We start from the raw sequence: 22,548 nt of genomic DNA, 5'->3' as shown, positions 1-22,548 counted from the left end.
CCCCCACCTCCTCCAGCCCAGTCGGCTCTGGCCGTCCATGGTGGCCGTGGCTTTCTGGGGGGCAGGGGGTGGTGGAGGCCATGGGCGGTGGGTGAGGAGGGGGCAGCCAGGCGGGCTGGTGGTTGTGGGGCAAGGAAGCCCAGAAGGGGCTGAAGCTCCCACGGGCACAGGCCATGGAGGAGATGGGGCTGCTGCTGCTCTGCCGGCTCTCAGGGGTTTACAGCTTGGAGAACGTGGCCAGAGCGTCGGGGAAGTTGGGCGGCATGGTCAGCGTGTTGGGTCTGGATGGCGCCCCCAGAACATGGGTGCTGCCTGGGGAGGATCTCCAGCCCAGGCAGGGCACCTCGGGATGCAAAGGACATTTTGGACATCCAGGGTGCTCAAAGCACTGGGGTGCAGTGGGTTTGGGGAGGGGACACTGCTCTGATGCCAGCTGCCCTGTGCAGGGAGCGGTAGGGACGGGGTGATGCAATGAGGACCAGCACGATGGGTGGGGAGGGTTTTGGGGTCCCACAGGAGCCTCTTCACCCAGCTCCCTGTGCCCCTGCTCGGCTTCGCACCCCATTAGGGCACAGAAAGTCAGGCAGGGCCCCCTGGGACACGAGGCACTGGCCGGGCCCCACACGGTTCCCGGTACGGGCCTTGCTTTCTGTGTGCTGAACTGAATTTAGTGCTCTCCCCACCATCCTCCAGGACAGACCCGGCCCTTTTTGAGGCCAATCTTGCCAAAAACCCCAGGAGCTCAGTATGAAAGTGAGAAGTTAAATGATTCCTCACACCACCATTCAACACAAGAACTGGAGGTTTTTGATACCTGCTTTCTTGTAGGTGTCCTACTGAGCACCAGCAAAAAGCCAAGAGTGTTGCTCAGCAGCACCAACCACATCTGCCAGGAATTAGTCTTCAGAATTAAGCAGGAGTAGCAGAAGGCAATCACCAGCCCCACAGACAGCAAAGGAGAAGTCTGCAAGATCCCCTAAGGCTGGAATAGACTGTTGGCATCTGCTCTCCACGGCAAAACTGGAGGAGAGCGTAGAGGGAAAAGAAATGAAAGTCAGTGACAGTGAAAAATGGGTGGCGAAACACAGGAGGTGGCTGACACAAAAAGACCCTCCCAGGAGCAAGCCATGACTTCTGGACCCAGCATCTCTGGCGCGGGATGAAGGCTTGCCCATTGCAGTGCGGCCACTTGGGGTGGAAAAATGGGGTTTGAGAGGGGCTGTTGCCCCCCAGTGTCTTGCTCTGCCTGGAGATCTCTCTGCAGAGGCCCCTGGACAGGACGCCTCTTCCTCAGTCAGCGCTGGCAAAAACCATCTGGGGACACGCTCCATCCTCCGGAACTCTTCCTCGTGTGACTCGCAGCTCACGTGTGACAGCGCTGCTCGAAACTTGGCCGTCTCTAAGAACCGGCTTGCTTTGGGATGTGGGGTTCACTCTCAGAGGAATCATGGCAGCCCTGCTTTCTGTGTTGTGGTCTCCCTTTCAGCTATGGAGCAACTTCAGTTCACAGCGCCTTCTTCAACAGAGGACAGGAAACATACTCTGGTTTATTTCTTTATAGCTGAAAAGGCCAGGACAGTGTTCATGAGGGAGCAAGCGATGAGCACATTTCCTGGTCAGCAGCCACTGGCTCATGCCAATGGTCAAGAGAGGCAGAAGAAATCCCTTCAGAACAGCTCCCTCTCCAAAGACATCCGTCTGCCTTGATCAGCCGCAGGGAAAGGCATCCTAAACCAGGCACTTTGGCCTTGTTTTCAGCCCAGGTTCCCAGGTGCTGGTGCACTCGTGAGCCAGTCACTGCACATCTGCCACGAAGGGGAATCGCCTCCGAGGCCACTGTGCTGTGGGGAAAGGAAAGGATTAAACGTCAGGAGAGCTTGATTGAGTACACAACAGGGATAAAGCCACTCTCTCTGCAATTAAAACTGAGGGTATTTAATTCAGTAAAGTGAGATTTCATTCCCCATGACTTGTCTGATTGTATTTTGAATCTGGGCACGGGCTGCAGTGACCTGCCCCAAAATATGAGGTGTCACCAGCTACAATGTAGGTGGTGAAGTGGGAAAGGCAGGAGGGACCCTCAGCACCTCCCATCCCGTGGATAACTTCATCACAATGACCAGGGCGGCGCCCGCTGGCTCCTGGGGCAGCTGTTGCCAGGCAACAGAGACACTATATTGTCCCCTGTCACCTGTGCCCCGTGCCCATTTGGTCACTGGCCGTGGTGGGATCACTTGCCGTGGTGGGATCACTGTGGTGGTGGACTCATTTTGGCAGTTGGATCGCTTTTGGTGGTGGAATCGCTATTGGTGGTTGCATCACTTTTGGTGGTGAGATCACTTCTGGTGGTTGAACCGCTTTTGGTGGTGGAACCGCTTTTGGTGGTGGGATCACTTCTGGTGGTTGCATCGCTTTTGGTGGTGGAATCGCTTTTGGTGGTTGAACCGCTTTTGGTGGTTTGATCACTTTCGGCACTTGGATTGCTTTGGTGACTGGATCACTTCCATCGCTCGGATTGCTTTCGGAACTTGGATCTGTTTTGGTGACTGATCGCTTTCTGTGGCAAGAAGGAGCAGGAGAAAGGCTGCTGTCTGTCCATCCCTCCAAGATCACCTCCGGACAGAAAAGCTCCTGTCTCCCTACTTCGGGTTCAGTGTTTTCAAGCAGAACAGCAGCGATGGCCACACGCAGTCTGTTGGAGATGCTGGACGCTGCCATCGGGACACCCCAAGTTGGGGTTGTGGATTTGGTGGCGCTGCACAAGCTGCTGAAAGCCATGATCATCGGGCAGCCGGACCAGCAGGAGCTGTCCGTCCTGGAGCCAGGGCAGAGCCCGACCCCCAGCTTAGGGAAGGACAAGGTCACGAAGGAACAGCCTGGCCAGGAAGAGAAGGAGAGAGACATCTACAAGGTAGAACCTCTTGCTGGTCCCTGGGTGCTCCCCCACGAGACGCCCCCTCCTCTGGGCTCCGCGCTGCCCTCGTGCCGCCCTCAGCTCAAGGGCTGGGTTAAGCCCGAGCTCCCGCAGCAGAGCACAGCGGGGTCCAGGTCCCCAGGGACCCTCCCCTGGGCTCACCCCGACACCCACTCTCCCAGAAAAGGGCTTCGCTTCAGGATCTCTGGGAGGAGATCAACAAGTTTAAGGAGGCGCAGTCCTGCCTGGCAGAAGACATGCGGGAGATGCAGGAGGCCATGCAGAAGGCGCACTCTGGCATGGCAGAGGACATGCGGGAGATGCAGGAGGCCATGCAGAAGGCGCACTCTGGCATGGCCCAGGACATGCGGGAGATGCAGGAGGCCATGCAGAAGGTGCACTCTGATATGGCAGAGGACATGCGGGAGATGAAGGACGCACATTCCGGCCTGGCAGAGGACATGCATGCCCTGCAGGAGGCGCATTCCAGCCTGGCAGAGGACATCCAGGAGATACAGGAGACCCTTGGCCTGGTGAGCATCCCCTGGTGCCCCAGGTGGGAGCTGGGCCCTCGTCCCTCCCTGCTCATGCTGCTCTGTCACACTGTGCCCCTGCCCCACAGCCACTGGTGTCACCAGCGTGGAGGGCAGCAGGAGCAAAGAGTGGGAAGGGTGTCCCAAGAGTTGCTAAGGCACTTTTGAACTAGAGAGCCCAAAAACAGAACCATGGGACGGGAAGGAGGGGAAATAAAGCTCTGCCTGTGCAATTCACCTGCAGCCCCCGGCCACAACCCTGCCCAGCGTCCCTCTGTCTACTGCCCCAGTTCATTTGGGGATTCTCTTTAAATCCCACACCCACATCTGAACGGGTGTCCCTGTCCTCGCCCAGCTCCAGGGGAAGCCCCAGGACGCTGCCGGGCTGCGCAGGGACAGGAGGTGGCTGCGTCCTCTGCTCCCTCGGGGACACCAGCCCTCCTGCCTTGGGGCACAGCCTGTGGGTTGGGGGTGCTGGGCAGTGATGCTGGGGGTCCATCCCTGGGGATTCCATCTTCCAGGTTCCATGGCCGGGCTGACCCCGTGATCCCTTTGCATTTGGGTTCTCATGTTGAACACGGGTTTGTCCCCGTGAGATGGTGGTTTGGGGACAGGGACTGGGGACATGGCAGGGGGTTCTGGGGTCTGTCCTCACGGCTGCCCAGCTGCCAGTAACCCTGCTGCCCTTTGCCTCTTCTTCCCAGGAGGGCGCTGGGGGCCAGTCTGCCCCCGCCGAGCCCACCCAGGTGGCCACGGACAGCCAGACCAGGAAGAGCTCAGCACTGGGGCCGAAGGGACGTGGGACACAGCCTGGGATGGAGACCAGCAAGGGGACTGCAGGGTCTGGCTCCCCGGGGATGCAAGCAGGGACACAGGAGGAACCAGTGACCCCTGTGAAGTTGTCAGGCGCTCCATCTGACCACACGAGGTCTACTGATGCCGGTGTCACCACCCCGGGGATGCAGCCAGGATCCCTGGGCACCCAGGCCAGGACCTTGGGGATGCAGCTAGGGTCACAGGGCACCCAGGCCACCACCCACCTGGGGACACAGCCAGGGGCCCCTGACACCCAGGCCAGCACCTTGGGGAAACAGCCAGGATCACCTGGGACCCACACCACCATCCCTGGGGTGCAGCCTGGGTCCTCCAGCTCCCAAGCCACCATCCCAGGGGATGCCCAAGAGCCGGCCAAACCCTGGGGCTCCTCGAGCTCCACCATCATCTCCAGCTATGAGTCGGAGATGCGGGAGGTTCTCTCCCAGGTTGGGCAGCTTGGCAACATCTGCACTGGTCTGAAGGAGGAGGTGGAGCAGCTGAAATCTGCAAAAGCAGAACGCGCGGATCTTGAGAACGTGCGCCGGCTCTTCCCGGAGGGAGGTGAGAGCACGGGGGGGCTGGCGGGGGTTGTTTGGTGTGAGGACACCCTGGCTCAGGGGCTCGTCATGCTCAGAGCCTGGCCCCAAGGCTGAGACGCCCTCACCGACAGCACATCCCCTTGCACCATGTCCCTCTAGGCCGGCAGAGCATCACCAGCATCCTGGCCGACCTCAAGTGCCAGATGTCGTTCCTGCAAGACATGGCCAGGGCCCTCCACGGGCAGGAGGAGAAGGTGAGCCGGCAGAAGTCCCCGAGGGGCTGCGGGGATGTCAGTTTGGGCAGGGAGGGGGCAGCCGAAGGGTCCCCGTGCCGGAATGACACAGGGGGCTGTGCCCTCACTGCCCCCACTGCCGTTCCCAGATCAGCAAGGTGGAGGATGCTCCCAGAAAGATGAGGGGGGCTGGAGCCGGCCGGAAAGCAGACGGCAGCGCCCAGATGACCCAACAGCCACGGTAAAAGGATGGGAGAGGGTTTCCTACCCTGCAGGGCTGTGAGGGAGCCTGGGGTCTGGGAGCATCCCATTATTGGGGGTGACAAACACCCCCACAAAGGCTAAGCCTGCCCCTGCCCCCGTCTCGCTGGCCAGGCCCAAGGGACAGAAGGTCAAGGCAGAGCGGAAGGAGTTGGGGAAGCAGCAGGAGCCGACTCAGGCCCAGCTGGAGCAGTTTGCGGCCGAGTATGTGAATAAATTGGTGATGGAGACAGCGCAGCAGCTGCAGGCAGAGGTGAGGCCCGGGGGGGCAGTGCTCCCAGCCCCCGCTGGCTCGGGGGGAGCCCTGGCGGGGTCCCGGCCACGTCCCCTGGCTGGATGGGGCCATGGAACCTCCACAGCACCTGGGCTTGTGGGCCGCATCTGGCCCGGCTCAGAGCTGATTCCTCCTCCCCTGCCAGCAGGTGGACGAGCCGAGAGCGACGGCGCAGAGCGGGGGACACGAGCAGGCAGGGTGCCACGTCTGCAGCCCGGACACCATGGTGCTACTAGGGAAGCTCCTCCAGCGCTGCGAGAAGCTCGAGGAGCAGGTGGCGTCCCTGGCCCAGAAGGCGGGCGGCAAGGTGGAGAGTTACCCGAAGTGGAGGAGACAGGTAAGGAGATGCAGTGTAGGGAGCTTGAACTGCCAGGACCCCCAGGCATTTCTGCTTTGCTGTAACGCGGGGGAGCCCCTGGCTGCCCCCCTAATTGGCTTGTGGGAGTCAGCAGCATGGAAGGGAATTAAAGCCTTGGAGAAAATGTTCTGCTTACACTGAAAGCCCGTGGCCACCAGCCAAAAACCCTGGGTCTGTCCCTGCGGGGCAGCCACCCCCATTGCTCAGCCCCGCCTTGTCCTCTTAGTCCCTGCAGCAGGACGAGCAGCTCAAGTGCCTCCAGGCCAGCATCATGCAGCTCCAAAAGGACTATGAGAAGTTCAGCTTGGGCCTTGCAAACCTCCAGCAGGATCGCCAGCAGGAGCAGAATGACATCAAGGTGAGTGTCTGTAACCTGCAGGCAGAGCCCAGGCTGGGACCCCAAGGGATCTGTCCCCCTGCCACCCTGCTCGCAGCCCTGCACAGCTTCCCGATGCCTTTCCTGGAGGTTTCTGATGGGGTGGGGAGGCAGGGGGTGCTCGGCTGGCCGGGGGTCAGCTCCGACCCTACCGTGGCGTCACGGGCTGCTGTCTGCCTTGGAAGGCTCTGTCCCAGGCCCTGGGGAGGCTCAAGAAGCAGAAAGCAGACAGGGAGGAGCTGCAGCTGCTGGGAATCGATGAGGTACGGGCTCGAGGGTCGCTGGTGCCAGCCAAGGGTGTCCCAGGCAGGGTGACAGACACCCCTTGTCCCTTGAATGCTGGCTGGCACAACCAGCCAGGGGGAGGGAGGATTTCCAGCCCGGCTGCGGGTCCTTTGCCAGGTCCCTCTGTGATCCTGAGTCCCTTCGGCTGGTGGGACCAACCCCACGGGGGTGATGGGGTGAACAGGGCCACGCAGCCACTTCTCCCTCTCCTGTTGTCCCTCCATCCTGTCTTCAACCACTCTCCTGCCTTTCCCTGTTGCTAGAAAGCAGACAAAGCCGCCCTGGCTGACAAAGTCAGTCGCAGCCAGTTTGAGGCGTACGAGGAGCGGCTGAACAAGGCAATGGAGGAGGTGACGAGCCGGGTGACAGGCCAGGAGGAGAGCTGGCACCGGTTCCAGAAAGAGCTGCAGAGACAGATGGACTGCAAGGTGAGGGCTCGTCCCCTCCACGCAGAACTGGCATCTTGGGGGCTTGGCAGCCTGAGGCAGCATCCTTGCGATGGTGCCCCCTCCCGGCTGTCCCCCTGGGGACCGCCATGTCCCATCCTGGGGTAGATGGCTGAGGGTGTCACCCGTCCACAGCTGGACCGCCGGGAGCTGGGGGCGTTCCGGGAGCAGCAGGAGGAGCGTTGGAAGAGCCTCAGCCGGCAGCAGCTCCAGGAGAAGGCGCTGCAGCCAGAGCGTGATGATGCTGCTGGGACTAGGAAGTGAGTGCGATGGGGACAGCGGTGGCTTTGGCAGTGCCGGCCCTGTTCCTGCTGGCTGTCCCAGCTCGTGCCGCTGTGGTACCCTGGCGTGGGAGCCATGTGGGCAGCGCCCCTGGGGATGCTGAGCAAGTGGCTGTGCCTTGTGCTCCTGCCAGCTGCAGCTTCCCAGCGATGGAGGCGGCACAATGAGGGGGCACGTGTGGGAGGAGCCGTCCTGAACCAATCTTGGGGGGTGGGTGCAGAGGCTTTTTGTGGCAGGGGACGGTGTGCAGGTGGGGCTGTGCCCCCCAGGAGCTCCCCAGCCTTTTTCTCCCCTCTCCAGGCAGCTGCTGCCTGGTTTCCATTGCCTGTCCTGCGACCGGCCCGTCAACATGCTGGCGCCTGGACCGTGAGTAACTCCCCCCAAACAGGGAGCGCCCCCTGACCCCTTCCTGGAATCGAGTGACACATGGGGTGCCACCTGCCAGGCACTGAGCACCCTGTGTCCTGTCCCACAGGGAGCGGACGGGCGAGTGCAGGTACCCCACTGTTCCGCGGAGCTGCGGGGGCCCACACACCGTCAGGCCCCCACGCTTCCAGCCCCAACCGCCCAGCACCCCACGGCCGTCCCAAGCCAGTGCCCGCAGCCCCAACAAGGCAGAGATGATGGAGGTGAGGAAGGGGATGCTGAGCCTGCGGGGAGATCTGTGCCTCCGTTTCCCCAGGGAGAGCTGGCTGGGGGAGGGTTGCTGGGGGATGCGGAATGGGGCCCCGTGTTTGGGTCACACGCTCTCCCCTTCCCAGAAGGACGCGATGCAGCTGTTGGGCCAGGACGGCACTGATGGGAACCGGCAGGACGAGCAGCTCTCCATGGTGGGGGGCTCTCAGCTGCCCACAACGCCAAGGGCCACCCCAGGCACCTCGACCTTGAGGAGCCGGCCAGGTATGGCCCTGTCAGGGCACCGGGGGGCAGAGGACACCCTGCTGTCTGGGGGGACGGGTCTGTGCCCGCAGCTGGGCTGGGTAGGATGGGGGTCTGGGATCTGGGCTGGGATGTGGGGGCAGCACTGGCTGCTGGGGCAGCCGCTCCTCATGGTGGAGCTGGAGGGAGCTGGGGGGACATGGGGGGTGGTGCTGGGCAGTGTGGGACAACAGCCTGTGTGCTTCAGGGTGGGGGCAGGACCCTGTTTGTGGGTGTCTGTGGCTGACCCTGCCCCTCGCCCCCAGGTACCCCCTCCTCGCTGCTAACGGCTGTGCTGCTGCACCAACCAGTCTCGTCTTCCAGACGCTTCACCCTGGCGCCGAGTCTGCTGCCGCCCATCCAGCCCCCCCGCAGTGAATCAACCCCCTGACAGCCGGGCAGGATGGGGGTCTCGGGCCCGGTCCCACCGCCCTGGGCGCTGAGCAGGCAGCAGCTGCAATAAATGGTGATGGGCAACCAAGCACTGGTGTGGTCTGAGTGGGGTTCCATGGGGCAGGATGGGAGAAAGCCCCACTGTGTTTGCTTTTTCAGGAGAAAAATAAGTGCTAAAAAGCCACTTTGGGGGTGCCCAGGTGGATCCAGTGGTATCCAGACCCCCCCCAGAGGGAGCATCCCCCAGCACCCCCAAGTCCTTCGCAGGGCTGCTCTCAGGCCCTCCATCCCCAGCTTGTGTTGATACCCGTGGTTGCCCGGGGCAGCTGCGTCTCCCAGGCGAGCTGGGTCCCGCCCCGGCCCGCCCCCGGCTCCTCGCAGTGTCCCTTCCCCCGGGCAACGCGGCTCTTCGCCGCAAACACCCGCCGGTGCCGGCCGGATGGAGCAGGCGGTGGAGCCGGTGCCCGGCGCGGGGGCTGGGGGTGCCGGCGGAGCGCTGGGAGCGCTGGGCAGGCGGGGAGGCGGCGGGGCCGCTGCTGCGGAGTTTCCTGGCGGGGCCGGCGGGGCCGGCGCTGCTGCTCTGGCGGGGCCCGGCCGGGGAGCTGGAGCTGGGGCCGCCCCCGCCGCCCCCCGCCGCCCGCCGCAAGGGGCTGTTCTTCCTGCGGGCCCCCGGCGCCGGCCCCGGGGAGCTGCTCTGCGGGGACCTGCCCGCCGATGCCCTGCGGCACTTTGCCGCCCTCGTGGAGGAGGTGAGGATGAGGGGCCACGGGCGCAGGCTCAACATGAGGAGAAATTTGTTTGCTGGGAGATGGCAGAGCCTGGCCCAGGCTGCCCAGAGCGGGTGTGGAGTCTCCTTCTCTGAGACACTGAAACCCGCCTGGACCCACCTGTGTGATCTGCTCTGTGACCCTGCGTGAGCAGGGCTTGGACTGGGGGATCTGCAGAGATCCCTTCAACCTAACCAGGCTGGGATCCTGTGAGGCCTGGGCAGCCCCGGAGGTGCAGAGGGAGCCCTGGCACCCATGAGTACCGGGTGCCCCTCGCACATGGCAGCGGGGAAGGTGTCCCCTCCTACAGACAGGCTCCTTGGCCTCCCTCCCTTCTCTGCTGATGCACTTGTACCCTTAACTCTGCCCTTTGCAGTACCATGGACGGCTTTAGAACTCATATAAACCACCTGAATGCTGATCCACATCAGCTCTGTCTATCAGTGGGGTCCTTGTGGGACTGATGTACCCACAGGTGCTGGAGGGGACATCTGCAGGTCACCTGCTCCAAACCCCTGCTCAAGCAGGGCCATCCAGAGCCAGTTGCCCAGGGCCATGTCCAGGTAGCTCTTCAGTATCTCTAAGGATGGAGACTTCACAACCTCTTTGAGCAACCTGGGCCAGTGCTCGATTACTCTCATAGTGAAAAAGTGTTTTGTGATGTTCAGGAGCCTCCTGTAGCTCAGTGTCGGGTTATCTCAGGTGGGCTGATGTTTTCTTAAAGAGATCGTCAAGAGGTTCGAGTGCTTTTGCTTTGCTGTGTTATTAGCCTGAACTAGACAATGTTGTTTCGGTTTATTCCTGATGGCTCCTCACCTGGAGAAGTCTCAGGAATGAGGCTGTAATGGGAAAGCAGAGGAGCTGCTGGATTCGAGAAGCTCTGATCATGATGTTTGGTATATTAAGATGGTGACTGATAGATTGGATTCCCAAGAGCAGGCTGCCAGACTGGTTATCCTGGTTTTGTGAGAAAAGACATTATTTATATGGGGAGCTTTTGTTTTGATGAGCCCCGTGGTCTTGCGAAGTCTGCACAAACAGTGGTTTTGCATCACGGCTGGCCAATAGCATTGCAAGCACCGTCTGCTATGGGTAGATGGTGAGGTGGAACACTTTGGCAGATCCTGTTAAATCCTGTTTTCTGGATGCCTTTGGGAGCCGGGATTGTGCGTCCCAGCTGCGTGTTTGCAGGCTTTGCTCTCCCCTGTGCAGACATGCAGTATTTCTGCAGGGAGCAGATTGTGCCTGGTTTTCATCCTATTTTCCTCTCAAGCTTCACTTGAAGGCAAAAGCAGCGGTGGTGCTGGGTCAGGCAGATGGGGTGGGTCTGTGTGAAGGTGAAAAAGGTCTTGAATTTCCTGGGGTTGGGGTCGTGTGTTGCTCTGCCCACACTTTGTCTTTATTCAGTGAGGGGTCACAGCTGGTGACCTTGTCCACTTGTTGCTTCACTCCTGCGGTGCCGAAGGGAACACACCTGCTCTGTGGGCTGGGGCTTCATCCTGAGTCCAGTTATCATTTTAACAGTCAGAAAGAAAATGAACGGCTATCATTTGCCTGGTTACAACATCACTGGCATTAGCAGTCCACATGCTTTAAGTAATAGAGACACATCTTGCTAATAATGCAGCTAAAACTGCTGAAGGTGAACTCGTCAGCACCTGCCCGTGTGTTCCCTGGGGTTGTGCTCCCCCTTCCCACGGCTCCCTGGGCACGAAGGTGGCTGGTCGGGTCTTCTTCGGGTCTACAGAGCCAGCCACAGTTCCAAAGAGTCTTCAGCATCCTGGGACAGCACCATGGAGGTGCTGAGCTGCTTTATTCCGTTTCAATTTTATGTCCATTTGCAGCTATTTTTATGCCTTTAGTCACCTCCCCCCCCTCCCCTACCCCCACCCCGAGTCCAGTAACACAAAGGGCTGTTGTTTGTCACTAGGGACAACCTGGCTTTGTTAGGCTGTTGCCACAGGCTGGTCCCAGTGCAGAGCCAGCCAGGATAGGTGACAGACACGGTGTTGCTGTCACAGCTCAAACAAGCCAAAAGCAGCTCAAATCTGGGCAAACCCCAACCAGCCCCACAACCCCATGCTGCCGGGTCAGTAAAAGTGCTGATAAAGGCAAAGCTCCTGTTTGGTGGGCTGCAGCTGGGACCTGGGGGACCCTCACCACCAGTGTATCCCAGGGGGTACCAGCAGACCTTCCCTTGCAGCACACTGAGCTCAGCCCAGCCCTGGCAGGCTCAAAGGGCAGCCTGACGGCTGTGCCCATGGGCAGGGACACGGGGACCAAGCACCGGGGACAGTTGTGAGGGCAAGGGACAGCAGCCCATGGGGCCATCTCCAGTTGCGGGCTTGAAAGGCTGGGAGAGCCTGGGGATGGGGCTGCTCACTTTGTCTACTGGCTTCCACCCTCCTTGGCTGCTTGGATTTGGGGAAAAGGGTGTTCTGCTGTATAAAGTGGGCCTGTAGAGATGCCCATTCATCATCAGCTGCCTCTATTTCACATGGGAACTGCTTGAGACAGCAATGAATATGGGTCTCCAGGCTTGGCCAAGCACAGACCTCAGAGCCTGGTGGCCTGTCCGTCTCCTGCTGCACTTTTTTCTCCATTGGTCTTCCGTGACTCCCGCTGTAGGTGATCGTGCCCATCCTGACGAACAAGAAGAACCATCAGGGCTGGCCACAAGTGGTGTCACAAGACATCGTGCGTCATGTCCACAACCTCAAAAGTACCATTTTCACAGTTGTTGGCCAAGTAGATGGCAAGACCTTGCTGCCTCTCCCAGCTGGCTCAGAGGGAATTGAGGACATTGATCTGGAAAATGAGAAATCGTGAGTACCACCCCAAAATAACAGGTTCTGGAAGGTCCAGAGAAGCAGATGCGTTTGTACATCAAATTGTCATCGTGTCTGGGCTGCGTGCGTGCCCCTGTGGAACCCCAGGAGATGTGTGGGTGCAGTGGAATGAATCAGTCGTCAGACAGGACGTGGTGCGGGTGGGATTTTGTGAGAAGTTACTGCTTCCAAGGCAGTGGGGTGACCTGTCCTCAGCTTCCCAGCCCACTTGGTGGTGTTTCTTGCTGAATTAAGTGAGTTAATGACTGCAGGGATGTAGAATATTTTGAGGGAGAATGGTATGGGGAGAGAGAATCTTGCTGGATGTGTGAGTCTCCAGGTCAGATCCTGAACCTGAATGGATCTGATGTGACAATGACTGGCTGTGCAGAGAGGTGGCGACTGGCTCTTCATTTCCACCATTCACTTTATGAACAGTGTTGTTGCCCACACTGCTGCAGACATTCAGCCATTTTCTCCAGAGTGTAATTCCTATATTAAACCAGTGACAAAATCTTATGGGGTTTGATTGTTTTGTGGTTTTGAAATGTGAAACCCTGTAAAATCCAGCTGCCCACACGGCCATTGGAAGTAGATCCAACTGAGCAATGCACATCAACAAAGTTAATCACGTACTCTGTTTGCTACAGCATGGAACGGATAGATAAATCTCTGGTGTATGCCATGGAGTCGGCCATCATAGACTGGAGCCACCAGATCCAGGAGGCGCTGAGGAAAGAGTCTTCAGAGCCTCTCCTGCAAGGCAGCAATCCGAACCCGAAGGTGGAGCTGGAGTTCTGGAAGAACAGGTACCCAGAGCAGCCTGGCCAGTGCATGGTGCCCTGTGGTGCTGGTTTTGTGTAGAGGGAGAGTGCTGGTGGTGGAGCTGCTAATTCCATGAGTTGAGAAGAACAGGCCACCTGGGGTTCATGTAGGCTTCAACTAAGGAAAATTGCTCCCGCACAGAAAATCATCATGATCTGCAAAGTGCCTGGGAGGTCACTGGGCAGCTGGCTGTGTTTTAACTTAGCCCCACCACAGGGGCTACACCTCAAGGGACTTTTTTCAGAGATGCCCTTTACAGAATCCCAGGCTGGTTGGGCTGAAGGGACCTCTGCAGATCCCCCAGTCCAAGCCCTGCTCACGCAGGGTCACAGAGCAGATCACACAGGTGGGTCCACGCGGGTTCGAATGTCTCAGAGAAGGAGACTCCACACCCGCTCTGGGCACTCTTTCGTCACTGTTCACTAGGAGCCATCCACAGGAGTAATTGCTGATGGACACCTGCTGGGGGCTGTCTGGAAATGGTGCATCTCAGCTGGCTGCTGTTCATCTGTCAGGGCCAGAGGGGCTTTAGATGCTCAGGAGCCTGGGAGTGGTATTTCCTCCTGCCCTTTGAAAACCTTTGTGCTGTACTGGTTCAGGCTGACTCGGGGCAAAGCCCTGCTGGCTGGAGAGCTGTTGCTAATGCCTGCAGAAACACGATGGCTTTTTTTCAGCGATGTTCTGTCAGTAGCAGAGCTGCTGTCATGCTGAACTCAGCACTTTCTGTCCTGTAGGGTTTGTCTGTGCCTCATGCAGCTTTCTCCCATTTCCACAGTCCATGTGTAGCTGGAGGAAGCCCTGAATCAGGCCCAGGGGAAACAGATGATGTTGGGGGACAGCTGATGGCCCAGTGTAGGTGGGTAACATGGCCACCAGCATCCTGGTGTGCATCAAGAACAGTGTGGCCAGCAGGCCCAGGGCAATGACTGTCCCACTGTACTCAGCGCTGGGGAAGCCAAACCTCAAATCAGTTTTGGGCCCCTCAGGCCAAGAAAGACCTTGAGGTAGTGGAGTGAGTTGAGAGAAGGGAATAGAGCTGGTGAGGGGCTGGAGCACAAGTGTGATGGGAGTGGCTGAGGGACCTGGGGGGTTCAGCTGGAGAACAGGAGCTGAGGGGAGACCTTCTGGTCTCTGAACTGCCTGAAAGGAGCTTGGAGCCAGGGGGGGTCGGGCTCTGCTCCCCAGGAACAAGCGCCAGGATGAGAGGAAACGGCCTCAAGTTGCGCCAGGGGAGGCTGAGGTTGGATATTAGGAAACATTTCTTCCCAGAAGGGGTTGTGAAGCATTGGAACAGGCTGCCCAGGGCAGTGGTGGAGTCACCATTCCTGGAGGGGTTGAACAGTCACAGAGATGACATTCTCAGGGACATGGGGCAGTGGCAGGGGTTAGGTTATGGTTGGACTCGATGATCTTGAGGGTCTCTTCCAACCAACTGATTCTGTGATTCTGTGTCTCGGTTGCTGTAGGTGTGATGACCTGGAATGCATTTACAACCAGCTGACAACGAGGAAGGTCAGGAACATGATGGAGCTGCTGGAGAGAGTTGAGAGCAGCTACATCCCAGCCTTCAAAACCATGCTAATGGATGTTGAGGCAGGTGAGATGCTGGGGCAACTTTACCACAGTGCTGGCTTCTGGCCTTTCTTCATGGCCTGGTGTGGCTGATTTCAAGCCAAATCTTTCTAGTTTGTGAATTGAGACTGGGCTGCTTGTGCTTGAGTCTAGGCTTTTGTTTCCAGGCTGGGACAAGCTCCATCGCTGGTCTGTTGAGCCAGACTCTTGCCAAAGTTCAGGGTGAATGGGTTTGGGAATTTACTCTGCTGTAATAAAGTGTTTGCATTACTCTAACAGGACTCACCTCAACTTCCACCAGCTCCTCTGGTGTTATTATGCAGGAATGGGAGTTCAGGCTAAGAGGACAGATCTTGTGCCTAAGACTGCTTTGTTAGAGCGCTGCTTCTCAGGCTTTGGCCACTGCAGCCTGAATTTCCTTGCTTTGCTTTGCTTAGGGGAGTTGAGCACAGCCCAAGGAAATATTGCAAATCCCTGTCTGTAGTGAAAAACAGTGTAGTCCTGCTGGTCTGTCCCTGCAGACCAACACAGCTGGACATCCATGTCCAACCCAGCTGCTCTCTGGCACAATGAAACCATCCAGACTGTGTTAGCTGTGCACGTGCTGGCAGAAAACACTGTTCTTCACCACTTCACGTGCAAACATTGAATCTCTTAAGGATCTGTGTCACACTCTGCATTGTGCAGTTTAAATGGGCTGGAGAAACACCCCTTATATAAGGAGCCAAGGGTTCATTGTTAAACTAATTGATGCTTTAAGGGTTTAATCAAAATACAACAAATATTTGGTTTTAATCCGGCTACAGCGATACTAACCCTAATTGGATAATTTGGACTATAATTGTTAATTTCCATTACAGCGCAGTTCAGATTTGTGTGCACCTGCTTCTAAGTCTCTGCCCCTTTCCCTGGCATTGTACTGGTGTGGCTGCTGTTGGTGGATTTGCTGGGAGGGTGATGCTGATAGTGGGAGTCTCTTCTTCCTTGGTCTTGGGCCTTAGGGGTTATTTTTGCATGCATTCAAGCACTTCTGTCACTTCTTGTTGGTCCACAGGTTTAATTGCACAACGATCTGGTTTTATTAATGCTTGCGCTCTGGGGTAATTCTTCAGGGTAAAACCACACAGCTGTACAGAGCTAAGCTAAAGCTTTCGACGAGTCAGACATCAGTTGCTTTACTGTTGACAGGTTTTCTATTACAGTCAGGACTAGTGGGGCCGTCGTCATCTGCCCACTGGACAAGGAGTTGCTTGAGCCAAAACTGAGCTAAAAAGGGCTCAGGCCAAGGCTGTACAGCCTGTCGTGCTGTACAGCAAGGCCATGGCTCACAGCCATGGCAGCACTGTATTTTTGGTGCTGTTGGGCAAATTCCGTGTGACTTTTTAGCAGTTGTGGACTCAGGCTCTGCACGAAGCCCTGTCCCAGCTCCCTGTCCCCTGCCATCACATCAGCTTATTTCTGTTCTGGTTACTGCCGCAGGTGAGTGATGTTCACGAGTGAGTGACCTGCAGCACACAGGTGGCTGAGGGTGCTCAGTGCTTGTCAGGACAGTTTCTTTTCCCAGGCACTTTTCCATGTGGTGAGGCCAGCACCTAGCTGGGAACCCAGCGCACCGCAGCTGGGTGGTTCTTACCGCTTCTCACGTCTCTCAACACAGCTTTGACTGAAGCTCAGGACGTTCACCTGCACCTGACACCCCTCAAGCGCCGCTTGGAAGACGTAGAGAGGGTTGAGTTCAGCGAGGTGAAGCCTTTCCTGCTCCCCCTGCTCCACGTGGTGTGTTTGATCTGGGTCACCTCCAAGCACTACAACATGCCCGTGCGGATAGTGGTGCTGCTCCAGGAGATCTGCAACCTTCTCATTGAGCAGGTCTGTGGCTGTGATGCCTGTGTTTGCAGTCCCCTGTGTCCCCTCTCCCCTTCTTCCTGTTGTCCTTCCCTGGAAAAGTGATTCTTTAGGCAACATTTAACTTAATAAACAGGTTCAAATGTGTTCAACACAAGAAGTCCTTGTTTTCCATGATGGCAGAAGTGACCTCTCAGGTGTGATTTTGCTCTTCCAGGCCCTGGTGTACCTGTCTCCAGAAGACCTTCTGAAAGGGGACATGGAAGAGAGCCTGGGCAAGGTGCGAATGGTGCTCGGTATCCTGAACATGTTCAAAGAGGCATTTGAGGAGAGAAGGGAAAAACTGCACATGTATTATGAACCAGGCCAAGAAGTGAGGGAGTGGGACTTCAGCTCCACGATGGTGTTTGCGAGGCTGGACACCTTCCTGAAGAGACTGGAGATGGTGGAGGTGAGACTCTGGTCTTGAAAAACATTGCAAACCTTCAGGAGAACTCTGTAGCCAGGAGATCACTTGCTGGCATCTTTCCTTTCTATAGCTTCACCTGATACCAGGGAATGGGGCCACTCTTTTGCTGTTAGGTCTCCTGTTACAGCGAGTCTAAGACTGTGTTTTACTATGTCCTGCTCAGTGCATATGTAAGCTGGTCAGGTTGATAGGTGTGTTTTTTGCTCTCAGGAGTCCCGTTGGACTCCTTGCTCCTGTTGGGGCAAGAAAAGGAGGATTACTGGAGGTGTGGTTTGCACAGCTGTAAATAAAGCAATGTAATCTCCCAGGTCTCCTGGTGCCATCAGAGACAGATTTAGGTTATGGTTGGACTCAATGATCTTAAGGGTCTCTTCCAACTGAAATGGTTCTATGATTCTATGACACCCTAGAGCTGGGTCCTGCCTGTCTTGGAGAGGCCAGATGGTCCCCTCAAGGCAGGATCCCCTTGGCTGTGCCACGTGGGCCTGGGGAGGAGCAGGGACACGTTCCTCACCAGGTTGTCCCTTCGCATCCTCATAGTCCATCAGACTGGGGTGCTGTGGCTCAGGGGTGTCCCTGTTTGCCAGATCTGTCACCTGAGGCAGGGACATTGGGGTGTCATCCCTGAGCTCCCAGTGTGGCAAAAGGCTCCTTGAGCCACAGGAGATGTTCTACAGAGAGCAGGTCTGAGTGTGAATGTGAGAGCTCCCTATGCTCTCCTTACCACATGGCTGTGTCTGGAGACCACAGACATACAGACACCATATGTACCTGTTATACAGACACTGTATATACCTCTTATACAGATACTGTATGTACCTCTTGTACAGACATTGCATGTACCTGTTATCTCTCACGTGGCTAACCACACACATTCATCTGCTCTCCACACACTTCCCAAATGAATTTCTTTGTTGATTGTTGCTGCGTTCTCAGTGTGTAGGGTTGGATGGCCAGTGTACAAGTTGCTGGTGTTTGCAGTTTTACTGCTTTAAATGTGCCATATACTTTTATGTGTTCCTTAATTAACTATGTTGAAAACTGTCATGACTGGTGCCTATTTTAAAAGTATTCATAATGATGGTTTCCAGTAGGGTTTTATGTGAAATAAACCAAATTATGCTGGTCAGTGTAGAGAGGAATATAAATAGACACAGGAGTAACTGCAGGTTATCATGAGGACAGTGTTGGTGACAGGTTTACTGGAACCCTGTAAAGGCTCTGGGGCACTGACTGCTGGGATTCCATGGATGCCATGGGCACACTGTGGATATGGGCTGCAGACAAAAGCCAGTGGGGAGGTTTTGAGCTGGGGCACTGTGCGTTTTGACCAGTGTCTGTTTCCTCCTTCCGTGGCTGTCCCACACTCCAGGGACAGTAGAAGCTGCAGTATCTGGAGTCAGAGGGAGAGCCTGCGGAGTGAGCTGTAAAACAATAATTAAAAGCATAGTGCACACCAGCCTGTTAATGAGGAAAACTGCTGCATCTCTCTCCGTCTCAATTTCCCCTCATCACTTCATTTCAAGCAACCTTGCAAGACAAAGCAAGGGACAACTGGTATTTCCACATTATTTTTTTGCCTTACTAGGTATTTGTTCAAGCGGATGTGCTGGTGTGTCGAAGTGAATATGAATGCATATGTGCATTTGTTTTCGAATTTTCATAAAAGCTGCAGTTACACTGGTGCATGGGTAGCCCATGAGCACGTGAAGAGGGAAGGATCCCTTTCCTTTGGTTCGTTGCACTGTTTCATATTACGTGTCTGTGGTAAAACCTGCTGCCCTGCTCGGGTGGCCCCAGGACAAGCGCAAGCAGAGAGTGGCCACCAGTACATTCCTGTGCACATTTCTCCTGGTCCTCTGAGACAATGGATGTTCAACCAGCCCTTACTTGGCCCTACCTAGGGAGACAGATGAGGTGGGATGGCAGCAGAGCTGCCCAGTGCTGCCACCACCACTGGGGGAGCGGGACATTTTCCCAAGAGGTGGCACTGCCAGGCTGCAGAGGATGGGAAGGGAAGGACCCGTGTGCCACCTCAGCAGAGAGGGCCAGCGGGGCAGGTGCTGCAACACCCACTTGGACACGTGGAGGTTTGACTGTGCAGGAGCTTTGGACAGTTTGGGTACCTGTAAATATTAGAAATCTGTCCTTGGTTAATACCTATAAAATTGGGATTCTTAGCTATGCTGGATGACATATAAGAGTCTCATATCCTGCTTTGGATCTGTCCTCTAAATACCCTTAAAAGTGATTTTACAGTTGTCATGGTATTTCTAGTGGCTGCAGCAGGTCTCACTGGGCAGGGACGTGTTATGAGCAGCCACTGATGCTCAGGACAGGCAGATCAGGCTCCCCCCTTCCCATCCCTGCCACCCAGCCTGAGCACCAGCGCTGTGCTTGGGAAAGTCCCTCAGCAAGTGCAACTCTGTTGTGACAACTGTTGTCATCTTCTTTTGTCAACATCATGACCTGTGTCTCCCTCCGTTGACTTTGAAGGATCTCCTGGCAACTTCCTTGGACTTGATGAAGCTGGAGAAAATTGAATTCAGTGGGATTAAAGGGAAGACCCTGGGCCAGCAGGTCCTGGACATGTATGAGGAATTCCAGGAGGCATACAAGGTGTTTTCAGAGCGAACCTATGACTGTCTTGACCTGACCAACACGGTAGGTGGGACCAGTTTGCGGGAACATCAGGAACATGTGCATGTTTCCAAAGCAGCAGTTTCCTGCTATCTTCTTCCCAGCTCTTTCCTCCTTTCATTATGATCTGATCTGGTACTGGAGGGAACAGGGAGCCGCTGGCCTTTCCTGCAGAGATTTGGGACTTCTTGCACGTCTATATCTAACATATCTTGCTAGATCAGGACCTTAGATCAGTGCAGCTGGGAAACTGGGATTTCCATGAGTTATGCACAAGCTTTTGCTGTACATGGTGCTTGCTGAGGTATAAGAGCTATACCAACACCCACATCTCTTTGCTTTCCTGCTCTTGGTATTTACCATGATTCCCCAAAAATAAAACCTACCCCAAAAACAAGCTATAGCATGATTTTTCAGGATGCTTGAAATATGAACCCTATTCAAAAAATTAGCCCTAGTTACAGTTCATAAAAAAGTCAATTTAAATAGGGTCCAGGCAGCTATACATGTAAAAAAGTAAGCATCTTTTGCAGCAAAAATTAATATAAGACTCTGTCTTGTTTTTGGAAAAACAAGGTAGTTTGCCTGATGAGGGCCAACTCAGATCATCTCTGGGATGTGTTTGCTCCTGCCTAGATGAACACATGGCATCTGGGGCTCTCAGAATTCAAGGATGCTCTATTTTATTATCAGTAGTGCTTTAATTAAAGGAATATTCCCAGCCCTCTGGGACCTGCCTGGTGTGGGGATGGGTGGCTCGTGCTTTGCTTCCTGCAGCTCCCAGTACATCTCTGCAGGGGGTGGCACGTCCCCAGTGTTTCTTGCTGGAAAGCTGCTTGCTCCATAGCACCCCTCCTTCAGCAGGGCAGGCACAGAGGAGAGGTGACAGTGGCTCTGCAGGAGGTGGCTTGGGTTTGGTGACCCCATGGCCATTTGTGTGACTCTGAGTCATGTCTGTTCTTTCAGTGCTCTAGTTTTGCACCCTCTGCCACTGCTGGAGCCGTTTTTTTTAGCTAAAACATGGCATCTGGATCTGCTGGAGCTCAGCAGTAGCAATAGTAAAAGCTATTTCCTTGCACTTTGTCCTTTGGAAAAGAGACACATGACCTCATTTTTAGTGGTTTTGTCCAAGCTAGAACAGAAGGACTGTCAAGGACTGTCAAGTTCAGTCTTTGATTTGGACTCTTTTACGTGTAGGAAAACAAATATAGATGTTACTCTTGAAGTTCAAAGGATTTATTACAATTGAAGCAAGAAAAGCAGTGCAAGAAGATGATGGAAATTACAGAAACCCAGTACTGTTGAGTTTGAAAAGGACCTCTGGAGATCACCCAGTCCACCTTCCCTGCTCAAAGCAGGCTCAGCTAGAGCAGGACTGTGACTGGTCAGGTGAAATATCTCCAAGATTACCTATGTCCAAGTGTGGAGACTCCACAGCCTCTCTGGGCAACCTGTGCGAGTGTTTTGAAACTGCCTCACTCACAACCAGCTCACCATGGAACCACAGGCTTGTTTTGACTTGAAAGTAGGTTGGATTTGGGACTCAGCAGGTGCATCCGTGGGTTTTCTGGATGATGGTGTGGTCTTCAGGCCAAGTGGTGGGGGAGAGGGTGTGGAAATAGTCCATCTTGCCTGTAGGCTGAAGATAGTGCCATGTGGGCTGTGGAAAGCCCTCAGGACCAAAGGGTCCCTCCCAGAGAAAGGGCCAACATCTCAGCCATGGGACAGCACAGAAATGTTCTCAAGCTTCGTGAGGACTTTGCCACGTTGCGATGGCTGAAGATTGGCCAGAGGAGTGGCTTAGTTCACGGTGAATAAGAGAGGGCATCTCTGGATCGAGGAGTTACAGGTACCTTCCTAGTGCCATCTTGCAGCCTCACAGCTTGTGTTTTGCCTTTGTGCAGGACTTTGAGCAGGATGCCTTTGGTTTCCAGCAGAAAGTAGAAGACATGGACCGTCGGCTGGGCACCATTTTCATCCAGGCTTTTGATGACGCCTCAAACTTGGACCACGCCTTCAAGGTTTGTTTATCGCTCCCTTGCTCTTCCCTAAAAGGGAAATCAGGGCACCCGGCTCGGTGAAAATCACGCTGAGGAGACCAGGCAGTGCTGGAGCCACAGGCACATGGGGCTGGTGTTTGCTGGTGGGACAGTGGGACTTGTAGCTTTTGGGCTGCTCTTGGTTTGGGATGCTCAGGCTGGTGGGTCCCTCACAAAGCTTTTGGATGCCAGGAGATTTATTTGTGTCTCTGTCTGCGAGTTGGGGGAAATCATGCTTTTTCTAGGATTTCCTGGTGAGAATTGATATTGTTAGTATCAATTTGTTAATATTATTAATACATGGATCTGTTTCAGTTTTGGAAACAGGTTTTCTAGAAACTAAGCTGGTTTATTTATCAATTAATCTATCTTGCAGAAATAATAAATGGTATTTTTTTTAAAAAATCAATATAAGCATTTGTAGAAAAGCCTTTAGCAAGTGACAGTGTTTATCTTTGTAAGTTTTTTGAAAAAAATAGCAAATTTTGAAGGATTTGAAGAACGACAGTTGGAATGTGGTTCAACCCCAGAGAAAGTCTGAGAGACCCCGTAACAAAGGGAGCAAATTTCCTTTTTCCAAAGTGCCCATCGGTGCGGACAGTATTGAAGCATCTGGGCTGGGGAGGAAGGTCCCAGCTGATCTCTCTGCAGGAGTCGGGGTTGTGAATTTTTCCCCTCTTCTTTTCCTGCGTGTTCACCCCAACAGCTGCTGGACATGTTCGGGAGCCTTTTGGAGCGACCGGTAGTCGCTGCAGATGCTGCTGGCAAATACTCCGTCCTCATCAGCATGTTCAGCAGGGCCCTGGACCACGCCAGGCTGATCTACTCCCGGCACATCCAGGCAGAGCTGAAGCTCGGTAGGTAGAACGTGCTGAGTAAAATGGGTTTTACAGGGAGTTTGATTGAGATTAATTTGGGGGGGAAATGATTTATTT

General features: G+C 55.4%; 2 protein-coding genes across 2 annotated transcripts; both read left to right on the top strand.

The window, feature by feature from the left end:
- The first annotated feature begins 1,531 nt into the window (after positions 1-1,531).
- LOC139829323 (uncharacterized) lies at positions 1,532-7,719 on the top strand. The gene is made up of 11 exons (XM_071816361.1): positions 1,532-2,911; positions 3,097-3,447; positions 4,152-4,824; positions 4,962-5,056; positions 5,185-5,276; positions 5,411-5,549; positions 5,719-5,907; positions 6,155-6,286; positions 6,490-6,567; positions 6,853-7,012; positions 7,706-7,719. Exons 1-11 carry the CDS (start codon positions 2,678-2,680, stop codon positions 7,717-7,719), a joined length of 2,157 nt encoding a protein of 718 aa, XP_071672462.1. The 5' UTR covers positions 1,532-2,677.
- Positions 7,720-12,124: 4,405 nt separating this feature from the next.
- On the top strand, positions 12,125-22,154 carry LOC139829322 (dynein axonemal heavy chain 9-like). Its single transcript, XM_071816360.1, has 8 exons — positions 12,125-12,220; positions 12,874-13,032; positions 13,824-13,904; positions 14,515-14,645; positions 16,278-16,489; positions 16,683-16,916; positions 19,431-19,602; positions 22,093-22,154. The coding sequence occupies exons 2-8, from the start codon at positions 12,875-12,877 to the stop codon at positions 22,152-22,154; spliced, it is 1,050 nt and encodes a 349-aa protein (XP_071672461.1). The 5' UTR covers positions 12,125-12,220; position 12,874.
- The last annotated feature ends 394 nt before the right edge of the window (positions 22,155-22,548 follow it).

Source organism: Patagioenas fasciata, chromosome 18 (assembly GCF_037038585.1).
Source record: "Patagioenas fasciata isolate bPatFas1 chromosome 18, bPatFas1.hap1, whole genome shotgun sequence".
NCBI lineage: Eukaryota > Metazoa > Chordata > Aves > Columbiformes > Columbidae > Patagioenas > Patagioenas fasciata.
Note: the sequence above shows the minus strand (reverse complement) of the source record. Positions and strands in the feature narration are given on the sequence as shown.